At 40.2% G+C, this 24,123-nt stretch overlaps 2 protein-coding genes across 7 annotated transcripts in view; both read left to right on the top strand.

Annotated features, from left to right (window-relative positions):
• Nucleotides 1-8,698, top strand: part of grm1a (glutamate receptor, metabotropic 1a) — a 32,183-nt gene extending 23,485 nt beyond the window's left edge. Inside the window, exons 6-10 of one of the 6 annotated variants that reach the window (XM_079645977.1) lie at nucleotides 103-271; nucleotides 1,861-1,987; nucleotides 3,772-4,705; nucleotides 4,919-4,952; nucleotides 6,284-6,404. In XM_079645977.1, the coding sequence (XP_079502103.1) occupies nucleotides 103-271; nucleotides 1,861-1,987; nucleotides 3,772-4,705; nucleotides 4,919-4,934 (1,246 nt within the window). In that variant the 3' untranslated portion in view covers nucleotides 4,935-4,952; nucleotides 6,284-6,404. Of the gene's footprint in view, nucleotides 1-102; nucleotides 272-1,860; nucleotides 1,988-3,771; nucleotides 4,706-4,794; nucleotides 5,036-6,248 lie in introns of those variants that run through there. The other 5 variants (XM_079645978.1, XM_079645974.1, XM_079645975.1 and 2 more) reach the window with 5 other exon arrangements.
• A 755-nt stretch (nucleotides 8,699-9,453) lies between these two features.
• rab32a (RAB32a, member RAS oncogene family) lies at nucleotides 9,454-24,042 on the top strand. Its single transcript, XM_079645992.1, has 3 exons — nucleotides 9,454-9,939; nucleotides 20,006-20,283; nucleotides 22,825-24,042. The coding sequence occupies exons 1-3, from the start codon at nucleotides 9,726-9,728 to the stop codon at nucleotides 22,972-22,974; spliced, it is 642 nt and encodes a 213-aa protein (XP_079502118.1). The 5' UTR covers nucleotides 9,454-9,725; the 3' UTR covers nucleotides 22,975-24,042.
• Nucleotides 24,043-24,123: the final 81 nt, after the last annotated feature.

Raw genomic sequence — 24,123 nt, 5'->3', positions numbered from 1 at the left:
CTTTAACTCTTCTATGTTCTGTCCCTCTTCTAGCCTTTTTTTTGTATCTATTGTAACTCTTGTCCTTGCTCATTATATCCATCCGTCCCCCTGTCTATCCAGGTATGACATCATGAATCTACAGGGTGTGGGTGATGAACACTATGACTACCTAAAGGTGGGCTCCTGGCATGAGGGCATCATAACCATCGATGACGACAAGCTGTGGATGAACAGCAGTGACATCGTGCGCTCAGTCTGCAGCGAGCCCTGCTCCAAAGGACAGATCAAGGTAGGGATTCAAACCCTCCAGCGTTAGATAAACTCAACCAGTTTATCCAGAAAAAACCTGACGACGTCTGATAAATCAATAGTCATTAACAGTGGGGATCTGACTCTAGAGGTCTAAAACTATCAACAAGTGTTAATTCAACACCGATGTATATCATTAAATACCAGCAGGTCCAATTTAGCGATTCTAAGTAGCTAATTTAACTATGGATTCATTATGCCAGGTAAAACATACAATGACTTTCACAAAGGACTTTTTACAAGAAAGCCAACACAAATGGGATGCTCAAATTCTCTCTTCGAGTTTTTTTTGAGTAAAAATGTGATGTTGAGGTAGTAAAATCAATATTCTGTGTTTATGTGGCATACTGGACTGTTAAAAATATGAGGCATAAGGTATACCTTTGGACATGTAGGCAAGCTGCTGTCCTGGTTCCAGTATTTATCTTCTCCTGTAACTCTTGGCCAGAAAACAACTTAATGTATTTCCCAAATTGTCCTAAGAAGTCATCAAATATATATTTTTTAAATGTGTCGGTGTTGTCGTCACATGTCACTGAACTTCTAATGGTGATAGGGGTCCTTCTGTTGGAACCATGTACGTAGATAATGGGATGGCGATACACCCAAGTAGGTCAGTTTCAGGTATTTCTGTTTGGACCAAAGCGGGAGACTGGCTGACCGACCGACATTGGCATCCCTTGGTCCACACAGCTTCATGGCTAAAAATACCTTCAGAGAGTGCAATCAATTAAGACAGAGATGGCATTTCCCCTGTGCTCTCCCCAAACTTTTTTTTACTGGTAACTGTGTCACTGCTTGGATGTGATGCACCACTCCTGTTATGAATCTCGTAGCTTCCCATTTGTTCTCTTTGGTCATCATACAACATATGCCTCAGCCGGCAAGCCATTTTTTTGGGATGTTACTCTGTCCTACATTTTGACATCCTTCTTCATCTATGAAATATTATTTTAAATGAATTAAAAGGAATTTACGATCTCTTTTTTTTTGCCGTCTGAATAAACATGTTTGAAAAAGTAAAATAGTAAAATAATCTTGTGTTTTTCAGGATCTCTTATGTTATTTAAAGTCTTATCTGTCAAAACTAAGCCACACAACATTTAGGTTTGAACAAGTTGACGCATAATTTCCTTTGCATTTTACCCTACCTGGCTGAGGAGAAGGACAGTTGGGACAGTAAATAATGAAAACTGTTATTGTGCTCAGAATACAAAAAATGCCCTGATTTGCTTGTTTTCAGTCTAGCTTTACAGTAAGTCGCCCTGAGGGAGGGTGCAGCCTCTCTGCTGGCTGCTCTTGCTCCCCCTCTCTGCTTTGTTTTCTGCCCCACTTTCACCCTGCTTTACATATCACAGTGCTGGTAACAGCTTATCTGGGAGCAGAATGTAAAAGCAGCTGGCCTGGTTTTATAAACAGTATGTCTGGGGCTCAAGAGAAAGAAACTTACCTCATCTTTGATATCCCCTTCCTTACTTATCTAGGCTGCTTTGGGTGTGATGTGCTTCTGGTGTGATGAGTGTACCTAAGATGTCTGTGACCCCTCACCGTTGAACTCTCTGCTTACAGGTGATCAGGAAGGGAGAGGTGAGCTGCTGTTGGATCTGCACCACATGCAAGGACAACGAGTACGTCCAGGATGAGTTCACCTGCAAGGCGTGTGAGCTGGGGTGGTGGCCCGACGATTACCTGGAAGGTAAATTGGAAAAAACCCAATTAAACACACTGAGCCTATCAACCTTTTTCATGACAAATACTTTCATTTAGTTTTCCAGCAAAATACATTACATAAATGTATACCCACCCCAAAGAGATACAAAATACATAAATGTTACATTTTTGGTAATAAATAATAGTTCAAAAATGAAAGTTTGTGAAAAGGTTTTAACAGTGAGTTTAAAGTTGGTAAACAAATAGCTATTTACTATCCATACATGCAGTAGCTAATTTGACACGGTCACATGTAGTTCCTTTACAAAAACGTAGGAATTTCTCCCATATGTTATAGAAGATATCAGGGCTTCCTTCCATGGTTATTTAATAGTGTTTTTCTGTGTTTTTCATAAAAAAATGATCTACTTTTGATTTTATAAACATTCTTTGTTGATTTCACGCTAACCTACATCTGCCTGCTCACTTAGTCAGGTCATTAAAATCTTATAACACCAACATCACTAAAACACCTCAAAGCCACTCTAACTATTTTGGGCTCTCAAAAATCCTCCTCCCCATAAGCCTATTCACACTTCACACCCCGACACCTCCGTTCACTGGTACTTTTCATCATCCAGGTCCTATGACCTTGCTCTCTTGGCATCCACAACCCACACCCTTCTCTCCTCCCCCCGCTCATTGCCTTGTTGTGACCCGGTGATTGTTTTGACAGCGATTTATAGAGTTGAGAGCAGCTCTCAGATCCCAGGTGTAAAATCCTATTACGGCCATGAGGGGCTTGGGGATATATTTCAGCAGTCTGTCGAGGAAGAGATTTCTCCCTTCACTCTCATTACATGTAGCCTATCTGGAGAATACTAATAGAGAGAGTTGGTATTCTATTCATAGAGCGAGGTTGTACTGTCCACTTCCTCATTTAGGGCAGGATTTTTTTTCTTAAATACCTTCACAAAATTCCATATGACGCAGGCTTTTCTCTGAAGTCCATGTGACTCTACAGAGAGACCTTGTGCAGCACAAGAGTGAGCTTTGTTTTTAAATTATTTAAAGGTCTCCCCAGCTTAGATATGACAGCATAGGTTTTTCGAGGAATGAGGGATTTGAAGATAGTGTGAGAAGAGATCCAGATATGAGCATTTCATATTTACCACCTTTGTCTATGCACGCAGTGTGGCTGGTGCCTGCCAGGTGGGTGGTCCAAAGAAAACAGTTAGTGTGCTTCAGTGCTCTTCAGACTCCTTTGAAAGTGGGCCTCGGTGTGTGTTTGCAGTAGTGCTTTTACCTCAGTGTAAAAACTGCTTTAAACTTTCATATTCAAAGGCGTACCTTTCATATTTTGTGTTTCCTGAGGCTACAAGTAAGGTTGTTTGAAAATTTGACATATTGGGAATTAACAAGCAGAAGTGGGTTTTTGCTTTTAGCAGCAGCATGTAATGTATGATATGTTAGGGGAAGTCAAGGATGTCAGTTTTCTCCCCTTAAGCCCTACAAACTTCCGTCAACGTGCGCATCATGACAGAGTTGAGACACATAATCACATAACATACACATTAGGCATCAAATAAAAATGAGAGATTTTTTGACAGAACTGGAGGTTCTTAATTCCTGAACAATCTTAGGTCTGATCTTTCTTTACACATCTGACTACCTTGTGCCTCCAAATCTGTGTTGCTCTCCTCTCTTCCCCCTCTCTACTGTCTTCTCATTGGTCCTTTTCAGCAATTGTAATGTACCTTTCATTCAAACAAAGAACTGCGACAGAACCAACAAAAGATTAACCTTATATCTCCTTTGCTTTTGTTCCAGGCTGTCAGCCGCTGCCTCTGAAGTATCTGGACTGGTCGGATGTGGAATCTATCGTGGCCGTGGCTTTCTCCTGTGTGGGAATCCTAATCACCTCCTTTGTCACTTTCGTGTTCATCCAGTACCGTGACACGCCTGTGGTTAAGTCCTCGAGCAGAGAACTGTGTTATATCATCTTGGCAGGCATCTTCATGGGCTACATCTGTCCTTTCACCCTAATCGCCCATCCTACTCTGGTCTCCTGCTACCTGCAGCGGCTCCTGGTTGGCCTCTCATCTGCCATGTGCTACTCTGCCCTGGTGACCAAAACGAACCGCATCGCCCGCATCCTGGCAGGCAGCAAGAAGAAGATCTGCACCAAGAAGCCCCGCTTCATGGGCGCCTGGGCCCAGGTGGTCATCGCCTTTATGCTGGTCAGCGTGCAGCTAACTCTGGAGATCACACTCATCGTTCTGGAGCCTCCTCTGCCCGTCAAGTCCTACCCCAGCATTCGTGAGGTCTACCTCATCTGTAATACTAGCACTGTAGGCATGGTGGCGCCACTGGGCTACAACGGGCTGCTGATCATGAGCTGCACCTACTATGCCTTTAAGACGCGGAACGTCCCGGCCAATTTTAATGAGGCGAAATATATTGCCTTCACAATGTACACTACCTGCATCATCTGGTTGGCCTTTGTGCCAATCTATTTTGGCTCAAACTACAAGATCATAACCACATCCTTCTCTGTCAGCCTCAGTGTCACAGTGGCTCTGGGGTGCATGTTCACGCCTAAGATGTACATTATGCTTGCCAAACCAGAGAGGAACGTCCGAAGCGCCTTCACAACATCTGATGTGGTGCGAATGCACGTTGGAGATGGGAAGTCAGCTCAATGTGGGACCAACAGCTTCCTCAATATCTTCCGCCGGAAAAAGGCTGTCTCTGGCAATGCCAAGTGAGTGCCTTTTTAAGATGATTATATTTGGTAAGAAGCACAATTATAAGATGCCTAAACACTCAAATTGTACTGTGGTTTGTCCAAAGCTGATCTGTTGGTATTTTGTCGAAATACATCATTAAAAGTAACATGAAGGTGCTTATTTAATTTTTTTACAAGAATATTTGAGTGTTTATGCTTGATTTAATTTCTCTAATTTTAACTTTCCAGATCAGACCTAAACTGATGCATTGATTAAGAAACAGTAAGCATTGAACACTGATTTATAAGGCACATCCCCCTCCCACTGAGGAACATAAAATAATACCACTGATGTTCAGCTATATTTAACAGAAAAATGTGTCAGCGTTAATTCAAGTATATATTTCCGAACTTTTAAATTATATATAAGACTTGCATATAACTTTTTTGAGATTCACAGCAGTGACACTGGACAGGTGTCTAAAGTAAGGAGTTGGGCAGAGTATGAGAGTGATCCCAATATGTTTACGTGTTGTCTCTCACCCTTGCTATGCAGCCTCTAATCATCTAACCCTTAAACCTTCTGAACTGTGCAGCACTGTCTGCAAAGTGTCGAGGCTGGCACATTTTTGGCATGGTGATCTTTGAACTTCTTTCCTGGAGAGCTGCACTGTCCACTAAGACATTTTTATCATTATAAACAACCATTGGAGACATTTGAAAGAAAATCTGTGAGCTCAAAGTTTTAGATTTAAAAAAAGTGGAATGTTGTCTAAAAACTTTCTGTTTATTGCATTTTAACAATTGCATTTGATTATGCTTGATTTTCACGAGTAATATAAAATAAGCTATTTGTTAAATATATATTGAATATCATTTGTTGTGCCTCAGCATCAGTTTTTGTTTTTGTTTTTGTTCAACAACAAAGCCTATGCTGCTGGTTCAAGTGTCTGGTGAATTAAAGGAATCACTTGCCTCTGTTATCCTGTCACTTCTAAGCTGGATATGGGAAAAAAATGTTTGACACTGAAGCCCTCCAAGAATAAGTTCTTCCACCCTGCCGCTTTGGTTTATCCTGAATTAACCTCACATTTAACTTTTCTCAGCATGAACGCCCCTCCCTACCTCTCCAACTAATCACATTAGAGCCAGTCCTAGCTCTGTCTGCACTAAAACTCTGTGTTAGTTCAGGCATCAACTAAAGTACAAATGCATGTGTCCCATTTAAACTATAGAAGCTTATAGTTAAGACAGAAGGAAATGAGTTAGGTGGCTCTTTATTCTGTACCTCAATGTTTAAAGCTATTTGCAGATCATAATGCTGTCTGCAGCACATTATGACTCACAGTGTTTAGTGACACAGTGGATACATGTAATGCTCCTTAGAGCTCATGAGTGAACCCCATATCAAAGCTGTTAATGTCAAAGTCACGTGGTTAAAAAGTATTTTAACATGCATCAGAAATGTTGAAATGCTGCTGTTCTTGTTGTGTTATGTTGCTGCTATGCTGATGTTGTTTATCTGCAACCACCTCTTGGTTTCCTGTGTTAGTAACTTGGGTCTTTATCTCGTTCATAGTTCTAATGGCAAGTCTGTGTCATGGTCTGAATCAGGTCCAAGACACCCTCCAAGGGGGGGGAATGTGTGGCACAGACTGTCTGTGCATGTGAGGAAACAGGAAGCAGGCTTGAATCAGACGGCGGTCATCAGGCCCCTAACTAACACGCCCGACCCCCACAGTTGTGAGCCCTCCACCTGCAACCGTGGCACAGAACCCCGACCCCATCAAGAACCGCGCGGCGCTAAGCCTCTGTACAACCTGGAGGAGGAGGACGACGAGGATTCGCAGCGTCCCCTCTGGACTCCCTCTTGCTCTGGTCAGATGCAAGGGCTGGAGTCTAATTTAGATAAGCCTGCATCTTTTCTGCCCTCTCATTTAAAGGGCTGCACTACGGAGCGCTTGCAGGGGGCTGTGGTGGACACACACAGCTCCTATGCCCCTGCACTGAATGACAACACCGCCAAGGAGGCACACCCTGCCAACGAGCCTTTGAGCTTGACCCCCTTTCAGCCTCCTTTAGTCCCACGAGTGGGAGTGTTTGACGAGGAGGGGTCCGAGGACGAGTCACTGGACCTCTTACACAGCTACATTTATGATGCCAAGGAGGAGGGGGAGGAAAGGGATAGCGTGGATTTAACTCAGAACAAGCCATCTCTGGAGGATTCCTTTGCTCTGTCCCCCCCCTCCCCCTTCAGAGACTCTGTGTGTTCGGGGGAGTATGTCAGCGACTCCCCCATCATGGAGTCGATGTTCGGGAGCCCTCCGAGCTCAGTCTACACCTCAAACATGCTCCATGACTACGCACACAGCTCTTCAACACTGTGAGAGCGAAACAGGCGCCGACACAGTTGTGCATCACACAGACATTGCAATTGTCACATACTGGTTGAAGCACACAAACAGAAACATACTGTACAACCTAATTGTATTATAATTTCAAGTTTTTAAGCCTTTTTCGCTGCCATTTGCTTGCTTGTATTTATTACTCTGCTTTTAAAAGTAAGGGGTTGATCAAGTGATAAGTAGAAAAACACCAGGAACCATCCGTGAGTGCTTACATTTCTGAAGGGCTGCTGCTGCACAAAGCCTTTCTGGAAAATGTTAAACTGGGGAGAGTGCCAAAAGTAGACAGCTCTCATGCCAAATTGTGATGAATTAAGAGACACTTAGATACATAATAAAGAATGTAGTTGTGCTTCTCATAATGGCAGTGGAGTTAAATGGTCTATGAGGAACAAATGGAAGGAGAAACATTCTGTGTGCATATACGTACACTGTTACAACCAGAGACCAATTTAGCTCTAAGCACTGCTCAAGTGCATTTCATGCCGGTTTTGATTAGCTCTGTTCCTCTCTGCTGCACATGTACAGGTCTATTTATGTGTGCAGCAGTAGCAGCTGCATTGAAAAACTTCTCGCCTTTTTTTTTCATTAATTGATTTCACCTCAGCTTTTTCTCACCTAAACTCATCGCAATTTAAATATTACTGAGATTAATTAACAAGAAACGTGCAGTAAATTGGTTGAATATTACTTTAATGTGTTGCGAGTTGTGCACAAATATTATCACTGAACTGAGATTCTGCTGAACACTTGCGCTGTATGATATGTGGTATGGGTATAATGTTCCAATCAGAGTTGTTATCAACCTACATTCCTGCTTTCAGTTTTTACGATGTAGCTGATACAGGTTCGTGCAATTGTAGATGATGGCGATGTTGTGTATTCAGTTTACACTCAATCATAACCCTGAGATCCAGTTTTACGAGCATGGGACTTGATAAAAGAACAACTTTTGCTTTCAATGCCGTGTTGATATTTCTCATGTTTTCTGAGTTGGCTGTGTCATTGTAATGAAAAACACAGTACTTGTACAAGTTCTCAAAGTTTGTAATACTGTTAAGCCATCTCTTGTTTTTCACACAGGTGGTATGTTTGTAATACTGATAAATGTTTCTATATTTAGAATATCAACAGGAAAAAAAAGAGTTTATACATTTTGAAACTGTCCTCAGATACTTGTCACAGAGCAGTGTGTTTGGTTTTTGGGTAACTTTTAAGCTAACTTGAGTCGACTGTATCCTCTTGATAATATTCAGTTGTTAAAGTAACCAATGATTAGTTGCTTCTTGTAATGAGATTATACATGCTTCAATTTTGCTTAAATCTTGCATTATAAACTTTAGTGGTTTACTTGAGGTTACGTTTCTTAGTTCTTTATCTACAGTATAAGAATACAAATTATTTCAAAGTTCAAGACTATACAGTGCATAGTGCAATTGTATTGTATTTCCAAATGTTTTTAGTCTATTATAGTGTAAGTTGTTATATGATTTTAAATGATTTTTCAATGTAAAATATACGAGGGTGCCACCTGTTTAACACTGTCAAATCTAGAGTGAAATAGGCCTTTATGTTTTGGGCAAGCTGAACCATGCTGTAAAATAAAAACTATTTATATTAAGAAGACTGATTACTGCAATAGATTTCAAAAACCGGGTTGTCATTCGGTTCGCCTGCAAAAAGACTTGCCGAGCTCAATATTAGTTTACATCGATGGAAAATACGGTTTGTGTGAAATCCATGATCTGCAAGTGGTTATCAAGGTATGTCAAGCTAAATTCAAAGGTCTTTAACGCTATTCAAAAATGGGTTTTTATTAATTGTTACATCACATAGATGTTTTAAAATTAAATGTTTATCTTAAGACATAGTTTGACATTTGGTAGATAACATCATTTTGATACATCCAAACTTTTTTTGAAGCAATTGTTGCTCAATATTCCACCTAAAAATGTGTGATGTGATGCTGGAGCTTTCAAAAAAACAATGGACTTTTTATTCATTATGTGTCCATCCAGCAGTAAAACCTTTGAAGTAGAAATATTTGCATACATTTATAGATAGCTTTATATTTTACTTTTTTTTTAATGAACTAGTTAATTTGACCCTTTTTCTACTTAAACACATGAAATATGTTTAAGGCACATATTTAAAAACAAAGAAATGTAATTTACTTAAAAAATGTATCCACCCACTCCCCACTATTCTGAATGCAGCAAATAATGCATACTTGTTTCGTTGTTTTTAAAGTACAAAGGAAGTCCCACAGTGGCTTTGGTTCATGGTTACTTGATTTCAAATATACATTGACATTACACAGTTGGGGAGCTTGAGTTTGAATGCGGGGACAACAAATCACCCTGTAAACATGAGAGGGCTTCTATAGCTGCAGCAGCGCGAGGACGCCTGAGCGTATGTCAAGTTTCTTACATTTCCGGGTCCTATGACTTATCAGGTGGTTACTGAGCAGGAGGAGGAGGATAAGGATAATTGAAAGGGGAGAGACAAATGTAATTTCTGTTTAATCTGGCCCTGAGCCCCCTGACCAGCCCAGTCCTACAGCAGCTCTCACAGGAAGCATACATGAGCGAGAAAGCAGAAGCTACCAGAGTTTAGAGAAAAGTTGTCGGTGTGTGTGTGTTTGTGTCAGCATGGCCGGGGGCTCGGTGTTTGAGTGTAAGGAGCACTTGTTCAAAGTGCTGGTCATCGGGGAATTAGGCGTCGGGAAAACGAGCATCATCAAACGCTACGTGCACCAGCTCTTTTCGCAGCACTACAGGGCGACGATCGGGGTCGACTTTGCTCTTAAAGTGATCAACTGGGACAGCAAAACGCTGGTCAGGTTACAGCTGTGGGACATCGCAGGTAAGGAGACGCTAATTCACTTCAGTCACGTGACACTTGGTGCTTTAAACTGAATCAGAGGCTTTCACTATCAATGGATGACAATCTCAATTTCTCTGTGTGGCACGGGGAAGTTTCACTTTCACAGATTGCAAAATATGACGAAATTCAACATTTCAGTTTTAATATTCATACTGAAATATAGACATTATGTACAGAAGTAAGTAGCCTACCACAAGTTCAGTTAGGCAGGAGGAATCTCCAACAGAAAATACCGGTTGATTATGTCTGCTCGTCCCCTTTATGATATAATTCAGAGGAATGTAGGTCACGTTGTTATTACCGACAGAGCGCCACCCCCTTCCCTGAACTCACCATCATATTCTTGTTATATTTTCTCTAGAGATTAATTTGTTGTTTGCTAAGTGACTTAACTGCTCCTCATCGTTATTCCATGCTGTTGTTCATGTTGCAATGTCACTGTAATGTTCCCCAAAAGTCCTTCTGCCATGTGATCCTTTTTGTTCATGGGAGGATTTCAATAAACTTGGGTAAACTCCCTCTGAGCTTCTAAACTTGGCACACACAGCAACCTGTGAATTCCAGCAGCTTGAGTAAGCAAGCCCAGAGAAATCAGAGCAGTGTAAATAAAGTTTCACACTTGCAGGCTGTTTCAAACTCTCACTGTTTGTTCATCTTCAGGCACCAAAATATCACATTGCAAACAGAAAGTGTCTGAGAATGGCTTGCTGGAAAGGACAGGTGAGAGAGGAAGTGAGAAGCAATCAAACCAACAAACACAATAACTGTCTTTTACACTTCCGTTTTGACCAATGCAGGCTTTCCTGAATGAGGGATGTGATGGGAGGTTGAAGGGTCTCTGTGACATCCTAGCCTCTTTTCTTTCATGTTATTCCTAGAGTATCCTCATAGCCAAAAATACAACTAACATTTGTGCTTGGGAAATTGCTTAGTCAGATATACTGTAAATCACAAGGTCAATTTATGGTTGGTATTTTTACGTTTGGTTTAATGAGATCACATGGCTTCAGGGCCTGTGTGTGCTGTTGCTGGTAACGAGTCCAAGGGTTGTCTCTTTTTGTATGCAGTTGCTGTAATTTTAAATGGCAAATATGTTATTTAAAAAGTGACAGTTAACAAATGCCATTTGTATTATCTGTTCTGTCTAATCCCAGACTAAACAGTATTTATCTCACATGTGCAGAAGGAAAGTAGCAGTAGTTAATCATTCTCTGAGAAGGTGGCATTCGAGGAGAGGAGTGTGGATAAAGGAATGACTTTGTGTGTATTATGTACTCAGTTAAAGAATGAATTGTAAGGACTATGAGATGTCAGAGAATACTGAAGAGTGGTCATCAAGATATACCACTACTGAAAGTGACATATTTAAACTGCTTGTTTTGTCTGATCCAGATTCCAAAAATATTTAGTTTACTATCATAAAATATGCATAAAACAAGCACATATTCACATTTGACAACACAATAAATGTCAGATCGCTCTTAAAGCCTTGCAACTGTAATTCAGCTCACGTTTTGTTTCCAGCTGTAGGCTTGTAGTGGACATAATATTTGTTTTGACAGGATGATCAAATTACTACTTATGATGACGTCGGCTGTCATTAAGGTTGGACTTTATGCTCTCACCTATTTGTCTATTTACTATTTCCTCAAGTTGAATTGCAACTGAAGGATTTAAAGTACAATGGATCCTTCACTGTAACTTCTGACTCTCAGTCATGGGTTTCCAGAGATGATGCGCACGACAGAGCTTGAGTAAACCATAAACTATTCAAGATGGTTGAAAATCACCATGTGCAAGTGATTTAGCACCACATGCAACACAGAGAATAGGGATTGTTTCCTAGAACATGCTGTTCTTAGGAATGGCTTGTGATCTGGCTTTGCTGTAGAATCTTGAACTGCTGCCTGTCAAGATTTCTGTATTTTGAAGAGTCAGCTGCTCAATGTCACATCCACTGTGTACATACAGTATGTGAGCTCTGATTTAAGGAAATGTAAACATATTTTCAATTCTTTTTTTAATTTAGACCTGTCCATTTAATATTTGTTCATGTTGTGCAAATACAAATAAAATAGCCCTTTTTAGATTTACTCAATTCATACTTCCCAACGTCACCGTGGCTTTTCTTCTCCCTCAATCAAACAAACCTCATGTGCTGAGACTGATCAGGACACATGTTTTTATTTTTATTCCATTGCTAACAGCAGTGACGGAAAGGGGGTGGACAGTTGGTTTGTGTGTGTGGTGGGGGGGGTCATTGCAGACTGATTGGCAGAGTGGGCTTCCCCCCCCCCCCCCCCCCCCAGCACAGGCTCAGTGTGCAGGGGCATCTGTGATTGAGTGCCAGGGAAGGCCGTCAGACAGCACTCGATCAGAGGATCTGTGAGGGTAAATAAAATAAAACACACAAATACACACTTAGGCTGATATCATCCATCGAGACAAAGGGAACACGCTAGCACATATTGGGTGAAAACACTGATACTAGAAGTACGTTTGAGGTAAAATGACACTAATAGTCAATTACAATTATCGCACCTCAACAAGGTCTGGCCAGCAGACTCCGAGGATGAAATAAGTATCAAATCGTTGGTGTGAAAGAGCTCGAGGTATATTTTCCGAGTCATTAAGACCAGTCATTAAGCCATTTAATGGTGCAGAAAAGGAGGAGGAATTATCTTCTGGGCAACGCTGAGGGCAAATTCAGAGTAGGGTTGTCTTTTAGCAACCCTACTAATGATTACAGTCTGGGAGGAATGACAGTAATCAGAGGCTTGTACGTGAGGTGGACAACATGGAAGTCACTGTAAAGCTAGAAGAGCTCCCACCCCTTTTCACCCGGAATTGCTACTCTCTGCTTGATTTGTCAAAGACTGTGGACAGGATGATTACCAATAGTCAAAGTGTTAAAATAGCCTGCACCTCGTAGGACTGAACCTAAGGGCCGGAGGATGCATGTTATACAGTATTGTTTGTTTGTAGCCTTTATTTAACCAGGTGAAAGCCTCTTGAGATCAAAAGATCTCTTTTTCAAGGGTGACCTGCAAGACATTAGTTACAACATAAAAACAACAGAACAACAATAAGGATGACATACAACATAATGTACAGTTTACAGTAACGGGTACCATGAGTATCAAACAGCACCTCACCCAGCCGAATTTTAAAATGATGCAGTTGAACCAAAGTGCTCAGTTTTAAACATGTTTGCAGACTGTTCCAAGTTAGTGGAGCTGCACAACTAAAAGCTTTCTTCCCTAAGACAGTCCTAGCACTTGGCACATTTAATAAAACAACATCATGAGATCTCAGGCAATAAGTACTTTCAATTCGTCGATAGATCAGAGAGCAGATATAAAAAGGTAGTTTACCCAACATGGCTTTGTAAATGAACATGTACCAATGACTGAGCCTCCGTACAGTTAGTGAAGGCAGACCTGCCTTGGCATACATGGTACAGTGATGAGTAAGTGCTTTACAGTTGGTAACAAATTTCAGAGCACTGTGATAGGCGGCATCTAACTTTTTCAGGCAATGGGCAGGTGCATTCATATAGCATACATATATGATGTATGCAGGGGTTTCCATCACAGTGCTAACCCGCTGTACTGTCAGGAACATGTGATTTTACATTGACCCCTCCAACTACTCTCTTTTCTCCTTAAAAATGTCATTTTCCACCAGGATTATGTTTTATTAGTTTTTGTCCTTACCTTCTGTCTTTGGATTTTGTGTGTAAGGTTAAGCTGTATGAAACAATTACATTTATCATCAATACATCTGTAGAATATTTCCTCTAAAAATAATTTTGTCTTTATTAATATATCTTTGAAGATGAGATGTAGGTAGTAACAATTGCTTGAGTAATTACTTAAACCAATTTGATCTTTGTAGCCTTTGTTTAATCAGGTGAAAGCCCCTTGAGATCAAAAGATCTCTCAAGGGTCACCTGCACAATTTAAAAAAGTGACTAATTAGTTTTGATTGTTGATCGTCTAAGAGAATAAACAACTCAACCAATAAGTAACAGTTTATTGCTGCCGAACAATTAATCCCCATTTAGCAATCACAACTTTAAAGATCCCATGTCATGGCCATCTCTATCATAATTCCATTGTTGAGGTATACTAAAATAGATTTATACTGTGCAATTTTCCAAACTAACATTGGTTTCTCATACAGCATCTCTGTAAAGTATGTGTATTCACCGGTATTCATTCTCTGTCTTAAACGGCTTGTTGGAGCTCCTGCCCCCCCTCCCTGTGAGCCCAGTGTGCTCTGATTGGTCGCGATGTGAGAGGCTCGTTGCTGCTCGCAGCTGCGAGGAGCAGACAGGCTTCCGTGTTGGCGATACAGGAGAACAAGCCAAACTCATCCTGAGCACACACAAACACTCACAGCCAAAGTAAAAACAATAAGTGTGGCTTGATATTGAGTAAGAAAAAGGTTTATAACGCTGTGAGAATGGGTCTACGGAGATATTTCTCCGCGATCCCAACGTAGTAGCCCGAAAAACGTTTACCCATTTAAACAGTCGTGGTAGATACCTTGTTTGTTTTAAACATCATAAATACACAAAAAACAATGAATACTTACAGGTTGTGTACCCGAATCTCCCGCTTGTCCAAACAAAGTAGGAACAGCATCGTTCTTCAGTGCCCTACGCAAGGGGTTCCCAACTTTTTTCCCAAGAGCCCCCCCCAAATGACTCCTGTTGGAAGTTGCGTCCCCCGCCCCCCCCCCCCCACACACACACAAGGGGAGGGGGGCGCAACAGCGGTAATTCAAGTTTAAAAGTCTCAAAAATGCTACAAATACTGTCACCAACTGGATGAATGTGAAGTATTTTGTTAAAGGAGGATGAAAGTGTAATTAAGGAGCACTATTGGAGGGACTTTGATGGTTACTGGACTCAGGATTCATTCATTTGGATTCCCGCTGTATGAAGAAATGAAAGGACGGCGCGGAAGTGGAAACAATTCACAAAGGGATTCAACTGTTTAAAACACATGCTCAAAGTAATGTGTTTATGTGGATTCAAAAGTCGTAAATAATCTACAAAATGGAGGAGTCTGATCTGATTGGAGCAACTGTGACAAATAATCTGAAAGTGGCATGGACAATGACTATGTTTTTAAAAATGCGCTTATCCAGACAAGCCTGGTTTGGACACTTTACGGGCAGAAGAAACATTTCTATTTAGGAAATAATTATACATTTCTTTCTTTTTATGCCTTTAATACTAACTTGAATTTTTATTAAAATTAATTTATTGTAATGTAGAGACAAGGCTTTTAGTGACAATCATGTATTGCCTTACAATTATATGTAAAAAAAAAATTAAAAAAAGGTCTAAATATGATATTTGGCCTCAAATCATCTGAGGCCTGGCGCCCCCCCTGCAATCTTTGATTTAGATTTTAGATTGGGAACCACTGCCCTACGCTGTACATATCCGGCACGAATCGCTGAAAGGTTTGGGAAGCTTTTTTTCGTGAAAGGCTGGCAGAGGGTGCGGCCATACTGTAGCTCTGGGCGTGGCTACTGGGTATCCCTATGTAGCGATACCCATGAAGTAAACAATGGAAAATGAGAAATCTCCAACGAGGCGTTTTGGGGAGGTATTTTCTGTGTTAGAGTTTTACTCGCTACAGGGTGTACTTTCAGGGTTTTTCACTCTGCAGACCGTTTACATGCATAAAAACCTTCATAACACACAAGGGGACGGGTAATAACCGGAAAAGCACGACATGGGACCTTTTTAAACACTGAATGTGACCTTGAGGCCTTTTCAAGCACACCGTGTAGAAAAAATGCACCAATGTTGAATGAGCAATGGATGCTCCACACCAACAATGTGCAATAAGGAGCTCCTTAGTGTAAAAAGTAACAGTCTTTGCTGAACATTTCCTTGGTCACTCCACTTACACTTGAGAATATCTCTGATATCTCGGGTAAGTTGATCATTTACACAGCTCTGTTATTATCTGGTATTTTTTTTTATAGTTTTCGTAGTAATTATGTCGAATATGTAGTTTTCTTTTTCACTTTTCTGTATCCTACAGTTAAATATAACCAGAAATAATGAAAAACATGAAACAATTCCTGGCCTGTGGTTTAAATGAATCACATGTAATAAATCTACAACAAATGTTAGTATTTTCAGCTAAATTCCTGCAACATTGTGCCAAGGCTTTATATTAATCGGCCCCCATTAACCCTTTAGTTAAAGGTAGAGGAAAACGATAGTCACACGACTTGTAGGTTGAGGATTTCCCCTGAATGAGGCCTTGGTAAGCTGGAGTAAGTCACCTCTCACATGCTGCTCTGTGGAATTTGAAAGTGCCAGTCATGTGATGTTCACGGTCTGTCCTGAGAAGCTCGTGCTGAAGACTACCTTAATGACTGGACCCTGTGTAGTTTGGGTAATGTAGTTGCTGGGAGGGCGTGTGGTTAAGTTTTACAGCCAGTTGCCTCCCATCAACAGACGGAGACTGCTGCTGTTGCTACTGCCGTGTCTGGCTTGGACAGTTTCTATGGTAACCCACCCACAGGATAGAAATATGTGCGACCGTAGAGGGAAGTGGGGTTGCTAGGGCTATGGATAATGATGAGACTTTTATTTATATGTCTCCCAAACAAACCGATATGATACAGTGGCTGAAACTGAGGCATTAACGGCAGATTTCTGAAGATATCCGAGGTCCATACCCAGAATACCAAACTGTACCTTTGGCCATGCACCAGTGTTCATTAGTGTGGTGGACGCAACTGAAATGACCTCGCTTGAACCCTTTGGGATTTCTCAATAGTTTGCCGTTTCTCCTGGATAGATTCAGACGCACATTTCTTTAGTTTGCAGGCATGTTGAGCGTTTGAGGCAGCAGCTTAAGTCTTTGTTCTTCTCTCTGGCAGTCTCATGCGCCTCTGTGGCATTCAGAGAGTAAATACTCAATTGTTCACACAGCTCTTTTGATTCTTGTGTTTTCTGCTGTTAGGGTGAGCAGCAAATGTCAGCCATTAATACTTTCAGTATAATGTTATCTATCCTTTATTTAAATGTTATTGCTTCGTTGAATATCAGTGTTTGGTGGTCTGGTTCCAGCTTCTTACATTTGAGGATTTGAGGAAACAGAATTTTTTTTTTTAAATGGTTGGTAGGATAAAACAAGACATCTGAAGAAACAATTTTTTAAGTCTGTGGGAAATGATGAGGATTTTTTTGTTGGAATTAAGTATTTCATTATTAGATAAAATAATCGGAAATACAAATAAACAGTAGTTGCAGCACTCGTAATATACAGTATATTTCTTTTTTCTAAAAAAATCTAAAGGAATGACCAAAACCGACATTGAAGGGAATTGGCTGTGTATCAAAAGCCTGATAAAGCTTAATCCTCCGTGCCGTAGACCTCCATTCTTGATCAAAATCATGTGCACTGTTATTCATTTAAAGTAAAGTTCAGATTTATCGTGCTTTGGAAGAAGCTATCAGGAGTGATGTAGAATGTTCTTATTTGGTTGTTTTTCCAAAACAGGACTGGCTTCAGTCAATGGAAATGGATGATTATCAAAAGTTAAAGTTCAGGCATCTTGGGATTTGCTGTCAGTTAATGTATACCACAGCCACATATCAATACCCCAAATAACTCATTACACCATGCAACAGTCAGGTGTATATCTGTGCCAATCACATTGGTGGTATTGATTGATAGATATAATCACCCCATATGAGTCTATTCCATCCAGGCGGTTCTCTCCAAGGAGAAGTTAAGCCCCCAACCTCCTGTGCCTGCAAATCGACCCAGGAAAAGGACTGGCCAGGTCAGAAGATCAAGTGAAGTGTTGAATGTGGACAAGGACATGCTGTCCAGGTCCTCTTCAGCAAACAGTTGGTGCTTTACTCCTGGTATAAATGAATGAGCATACTTATTCTCATCATTCACTTATTACTTTGCAAAAAAGAGTGTGTTGTGCGATGTAAGAATACTTCTAGCCATTGTACCTCCATTTTTTTCAGCTTAGCACAAAAGTCCTTTTTTGGATGTTATGAAATAATAATGGGTCTGATCACTGGCTTTGTTCATTGGTGAAAGGAGTTCATTTAATTGAATACAACATAGTTTATTGCATTCTTTGCCTTTGTGCTCAAAATTGTTCAGTTACTCCGTTTTGGCTTAACGTTGGGCTCAGTCAGACCTTGCGAAAATAATTAAAACAAGATGAGACAGCAGCCTGGTAAATTATTAAGCAATTTTTTCCTTTTTATATTGTGGATGTATGAGCTACAAAAGGCCTGGAAATAAAAGCTTTATTCCAGTCTATCAGCTCTTTATCCCACTGTGTCATGTCTCTGGTGATTTCACCTGGGGTTATATCAGCTAAAATTAGACTCTCAATTATGAGCAATTACCGTCAGGCCTGTGGGCCCCACAGTGTATTCACTCTCTTGCTCACACCCGCATTGCGCCACACAACTCCAGTTCCTCGTGTCGTTGGGTAAGTACCCTCAGTAAAGTGAAAGTATGCTGACAGAAGCTTTGCTTGCAGTTCCTCAATCTTAGGTTCCTTTTCTATTTTGTAACTTGACTGGTGGAGGCTGACTTCCTAATGCACAGTACAATTACACTTGCCTTCTAGGCTTTCCTAAATTGGAGCAGTGTAGCAATAATATCTGCTAAATCAGTCAAATGTTACCTAAAGTCATTGGAAGCCTGATGCGTTTGCTGAGACTACATCTAAGTGAAATGAGCAGGTGCTTAAAAGACACAATACGTGAGCCAATGTAAAGAAGCAATAGCCCTCTATTAAACCTAAACAAATGATTGTAGCCTGATTTCAAGTAAAACAAATTAAAATCCGAGTTGTGTGTGTATCAGATAACCGAAAGAGACATATATTTATAGTTGTACTTAAAATCAGCATTTTGTGCAGGTCATATGTTATGATGAATCACCATCATAAACAGAACTGAAAAACTCAAAAATAGGAACCATATATTGAAGCTTACGCAAGCTCTCATGTGTGTATGAGACTTTTTATTTTATCTAAAGAAAAAAACACTGCTGTCATCAAAAAAGAGAAAAACAACCATAATCCCCCAACTTTTAATATATAACTGCTTTTGCTTTATGTGGTCTGAAACATAATGTAATTGTTATTTAAACTATGAGCTCCCAGGATAAAAACAACCTTCTATCTAATCATATTTTCCATTTGTATTTGCGATCCAGGCAGTTTACTTCACAGATTTAGTTTTGATCAGATAGGCTTCGAAGTGCGACTTGATGTCAGCATAGTATTAAAATAAATACTGTTCGCCTGTTGAACCGCTGATCATAGATTCACTTCCTCCAATGAGATGCTGTGCTGCACGCATCAGTGCACACTTGTGCTAAGGTGAAGTGATGTGGTCCGAGTAAAAGTTACGTTCGACAGCTCGGCTTGGACTTGTTTTCGCCACTTCAAGAGTCTGTTTCCTCTTAAGGGTTAAGATAAAGTACTACTGCTTACTTAAGTATGGAAAATCTTGTTGTTTGTATTTGTTATGAGCAACATTATTAAAATCTACAGTGGATATATTTGTTCAGTGGATATATCTGTAGCTGTTTTCTATGATGTGGGATTCACAAAGAGTTAAATGCACAAAGAGGCAGTGTGACAGACATTGGTAGTTTTAAAAGAAGTAAAAAACACTGGTCCGGTTGTGTTTAAGAAGAGTCTTTCTCAGATTAATAGTGACACCAAATACAAATATGCTTTTCCTTTTGTGAACTATCTTCTTAGATTTTTTGGAATATGAGTACAGAGAAATGGTTTATCATTACAGCAGATTACTTTTTCCATTCTCTGAGTCGATTTGGCCCTCATCTCTATCAATGGACAACATGGAGAAAGAAATGAGACTGAATTACTTGCATGACAATCTCAGGCCTAGACATCCTGGTTTCATCCTTTAAATCCAACAACCTATTACTCATATTGCTTTCAGCGGCTTTGTAAAAATGCAAATGTTTCACTGTGTTCTCTTTCTGTCCTCCAGGTCAGGAGCGATTTGGGAACATGACGCGAGTGTACTACAAAGAGGCTGTGGGGGCATTCGTGGTGTTCGATGTGACAAGGGGCTCCACGTTTGAGGCGGTGTCTAAGTGGAAGCACGACCTGGACAGCAAGGTGAAGCTGGCTAATGGCAGCCCCATCCCCTCAGTTCTGCTCGCCAATAAATGCGACCAGAAGAACGACAGCTCCAACAATACAACCCTAATGGACAATTTCTGCAAAGAGACCGGCTTCCTGGGCTGGTTTGAAACCTCAGCAAAGGTGAGGGATCAATACATTAGACGCAGAAGCCATTACACATTTGTGTAAAACAGGTCTATGTGCTCTTAGATGTATTTCTATTTATATCTGTTTAACAGGCTTTTTTCATGAACATGCTCTCTGATTTTTCTCTACGTTTTATTTGTGGTTACTCTACAATTCAGCAGCATGGAATTACCAAAGCAGGGATTAATACTGGCAAAGATATCTTTCACACTGGGGATACACATTTCCTTTTTAAAGCTTCCTGGGTCATGGTCCAAACATGACTAGTAATGTCTTAAAATCTTATTTCAAGCATGAACGTGACTCGAGTTTGCGGAAAATCGGATTTGATGAGAGCTTTTGAAATACACAGCCAAGTCAAACTCAGATGAGACTGGATATTTTTGGTCTAGACACTTTGCCATTTTACTGAATGGCTTATTCACTTCTGAGGCAATCGTGAAATAGTTATATGTTGTGATTTGTTTTTTGTTAAGACTTAGGCATTCTCTCAACAGGTTTTAACAATTGTAAATGTTTTGATCCAAATGTCAGTGTTATATAATGGCAAATGGTATACGTTTTTGTTCTGCTGCCAGTCATGTGCAACGTCTACAGACATTTATCTTTTCAACCAGGGAAAAGATTTGTTGGACCACTGGTATCGCATGACGGTGATTGATGTTGCAGCCCAGAGCTTTGACCCCTTTTCTTTTTTCTTTTTTTTTTGGACCCCTGACAGATAATGTTAGGTTGTGTTTCTCCTCAATTTCGGTCATGATATTACAGTTTTAATGTTATTGTGTTTACATTATATTTTTGTAACTCTGTCTTTTTGTGACCAGTATTTGGTCCAGAGAGATCATTTTGAGTAGAGTAAGAGTAGTAGTGTTAAGGCCCTGCATGCAACATTTTACCTAAGAAAAGTAAATATTTGCATTGTAGGATTATAATTTGTGTAAAGCAGTTCTTTAATATACTGTTGGGTAGTTTCATTTGTAAAAAAGCATCATGTTTTTAATCTGGTTTTTTTTGTATATAAAAAGTGCATGTGTAAAGTAAGTAGTAACTTCACGTTTTAAACAAATTATATAGAGTGCAAGGTACAATATTTCCATTCCATGATGTAGGGAAAAGTACCAAAAACAGCAAACTCTATGCTATAATACGAGACTCCTCAGCAGGTAACTGAGTGAGAGCACGAGGCTGACATGAACAAAAGGCTGCCAGCACTCTGTGTGTGCCGTGTCATGTTCATTTATAAATGACGTCCTATGAAAGATGCAGTTGTTTCTGACAAGGGCTAAAATCACAGCCAGCCAATTGATCATTTTCTTAACGAGGAGAGTCCTGGGAAAGCCCCCTCCCATGTTTCCCATTACATTTGTGTAATTTGTTTAATTCTGCTTTGGGAGACGTGGTATGGTAAAGAGGAATGTTTTGGCAGCCAGGGTAAACTTAGTTAACTCATTCCAGATAACCTTAGGCTGTGTCACGTGCTGTGTCATGTGAAGTGTGTTGGTGTGTGTGATCAGTGCAAAGCTTTTCTTTGAGTGCAATGAAGTGTTGTTCTTTTGTATGCCTGTCACGTTGGCTATAAACTAGACATACAACAAACTCTGATTATAATTCTCTCAATGAGTACCAAACTTTGTTTCAGTTTAAGAAGCAAAACACATCGTTTTTAAAACGTTGTCAAATGCTGAGAGGCTGTTAATTTCCTCTGGTCCTAATCAGCCTTTTATGTAATCAACAACTTAGTCCCTCTAATTGTGAGGGGCCCCTTGTTCTGATTGGAGCACGCCCTCTACTCATTGAACAATCATAAAAACATTACTTAAACGTTAACTAGACACAATCATGTGATTGTGCGCACTTCCAATTAATTAAACACTACAACAGAGAGATTTTAAAAGTACATTTGGACAAATAATATACCACATTTCTCCTTGTCAGACATGTTATTATTTTGTACAACAATGCCGATAGGTATGTAAATGTGGCCCTGTAAGTAGGATGTCCTTTATTGTTTTCTGTTGTTTTCTGTTTCATGTTGTAACCTACTTGCTGCAGGTCTCCCTTGAAAAAGAGATCGATGATCTCAATGGGACCACCTGGTTAAATAAAGGTTTGAAATGAAATGAACAAAAAGGAATTAGATTTTCATTGCAAACGTAATCTCTAAAAAACAACTCTGTTTGCCTTACCCCAGATGACCAGGCCTCTTTGTAAACATTTGTGTTGCTACAGAGCCTGGAGAAAGGCCATTAATATTCATTAACTCTTCAACCCATGGGATGACAGCTTTTGGCCACAGTGTGAAGGACACAAGTAAATGGCTGTTTGTAACTCGTCCCTGTCAGCCTCAGAGCTCTGGTAATAGTCCCTGTCTCCAAACTGTTGCTTTAACAGGCTGTTTCATGGAGAGGGGTTGAGTTGACTTCCAAAACAAATATTTAAAGATGCAAGCAAACACATGCACCAAGGTCTGATTGTCACTGTGCAGATGGATTGTTGTGCAACAACTCTGATATTCTGTTTTTACCTTTTTTCTAGGACAACATCAACGTGGACGAGGCAGCACGTTTCCTGGTTGAGAATATCTTGGCTAACGACAAAGGTTTGCCATACGAGGAGAGCAATGGAGACCGGATCAAACTGGACCAGGAGACTGTGGCTGCTGAGAGCAAGTCTGGCTGCTGCTGACACTAAATCCATTCATATTAGCCATCCGCCTCCTTTGGCAGGGTCTGACCCGGCACCCGGCCTGTGGCTCTCAGCCCTTTACTGCAGCCTCTCTGAGGAATATCAATGATTGGGTCTCCAAAGCTCCAGGATCTTCTCCTCTCTGCACTGATGCCCGTTTGCCCTGCACATCCATAGTTGTTTTCACTAGGCCAGAATAGAAGTCCAATTTTATCTTAATCTTGTCACTGTCTCTGTAGGGCTGTTTTCTTCTTTGTTGACACTCCTAAACCACCACTTCTTTATTATTGTGTTTATCTCACTGCATATTTCCCTAATGGTTTATTCCTCCACCAACTTTAAATCCTACCCAGCCCTCCACACTTGGACCCTGTTACTCCACCAGTTGCCCTGATAGCCTCTGAAGCCCTGGACTATACCATGCTTGAAAGGGGCTCAAACTAAGCAAAACTCACAAAAAACAAACTACAAAACCACCTGTAGCCTCTCGATTTTTGTTTCTTTGGTTTTTCACTGTCGGTATCCTTGTCATTCAATATTTTTCTGTGAGACAAGTCCCTTTTGTGCTCGTGGCACACGTATGTTTGTGTTTCCAGCTGTTCTACTACTGTATGAAAAAGAAAGCAGACAAAATGCACGGTTAAGCATTATCAAAGAGTTGTTGTATCTCATATTTAATTAATTGTTGGCTTGATTTAATCATTTCTGTAAAAAAATCAGCGATGTTAATTAGAGCAGAACACTTTGTTGTTTACTCAAACTTTTACAAAGACAATACAGTATAATCATCTAATTGTGGTACTATATGAGACACGGTCTTTTCACCAGCATAAACATTTAGATTTACTGCATGTTTTTTTCTTTTTATTGTTGGGTCATACATTGTCATGCAACTGTCAAATGAAATATCAGAAAAACAGAATGTAATGGAGGACTTCACTTTCTGGTACATTAAAGTGTTCAGATTAAAAACCTGAAATACTTTTTAAACACTGTGTTGAGATAAAGTGTGTATGTAAAAATACTTTAAATATAAAAGACCAAAATAGAATAAACATTTTAAAATATTGTTGTCTACCGGTGATAGTCTGTTCACATCTATTTGTGTAATATATTTAAATGAGTTCATCCACTGTATTCTTTTATTTT

This window comes from Notothenia rossii, assembly GCF_949606895.1.
Source record: "Notothenia rossii genome assembly, chromosome: 8".
Lineage (NCBI taxonomy): Eukaryota > Metazoa > Chordata > Actinopteri > Perciformes > Nototheniidae > Notothenia > Notothenia rossii.
The sequence above is the reverse complement of the archived record's forward strand: the minus strand, read 5'-3'. Positions and strand labels throughout refer to the sequence as shown.

Coding starts and splice junctions, on each gene's coding strand:
- rab32a (XM_079645992.1), top strand. CDS start 9,726: ATGGCCGGGGGCTCGGTGTTTGAGTGTAAGGAGCACTTGTTCAAAGTG. Junction 9,940..20,005: donor ACAGCTGTGGGACATCGCAG/GTAAGGAGACGC, acceptor TCTGTCCTCCAG/GTCAGGAGCGATTTGGGAAC. Junction 20,284..22,824: donor GGTTTGAAACCTCAGCAAAG/GTGAGGGATCAA, acceptor CCTTTTTTCTAG/GACAACATCAACGTGGACGA.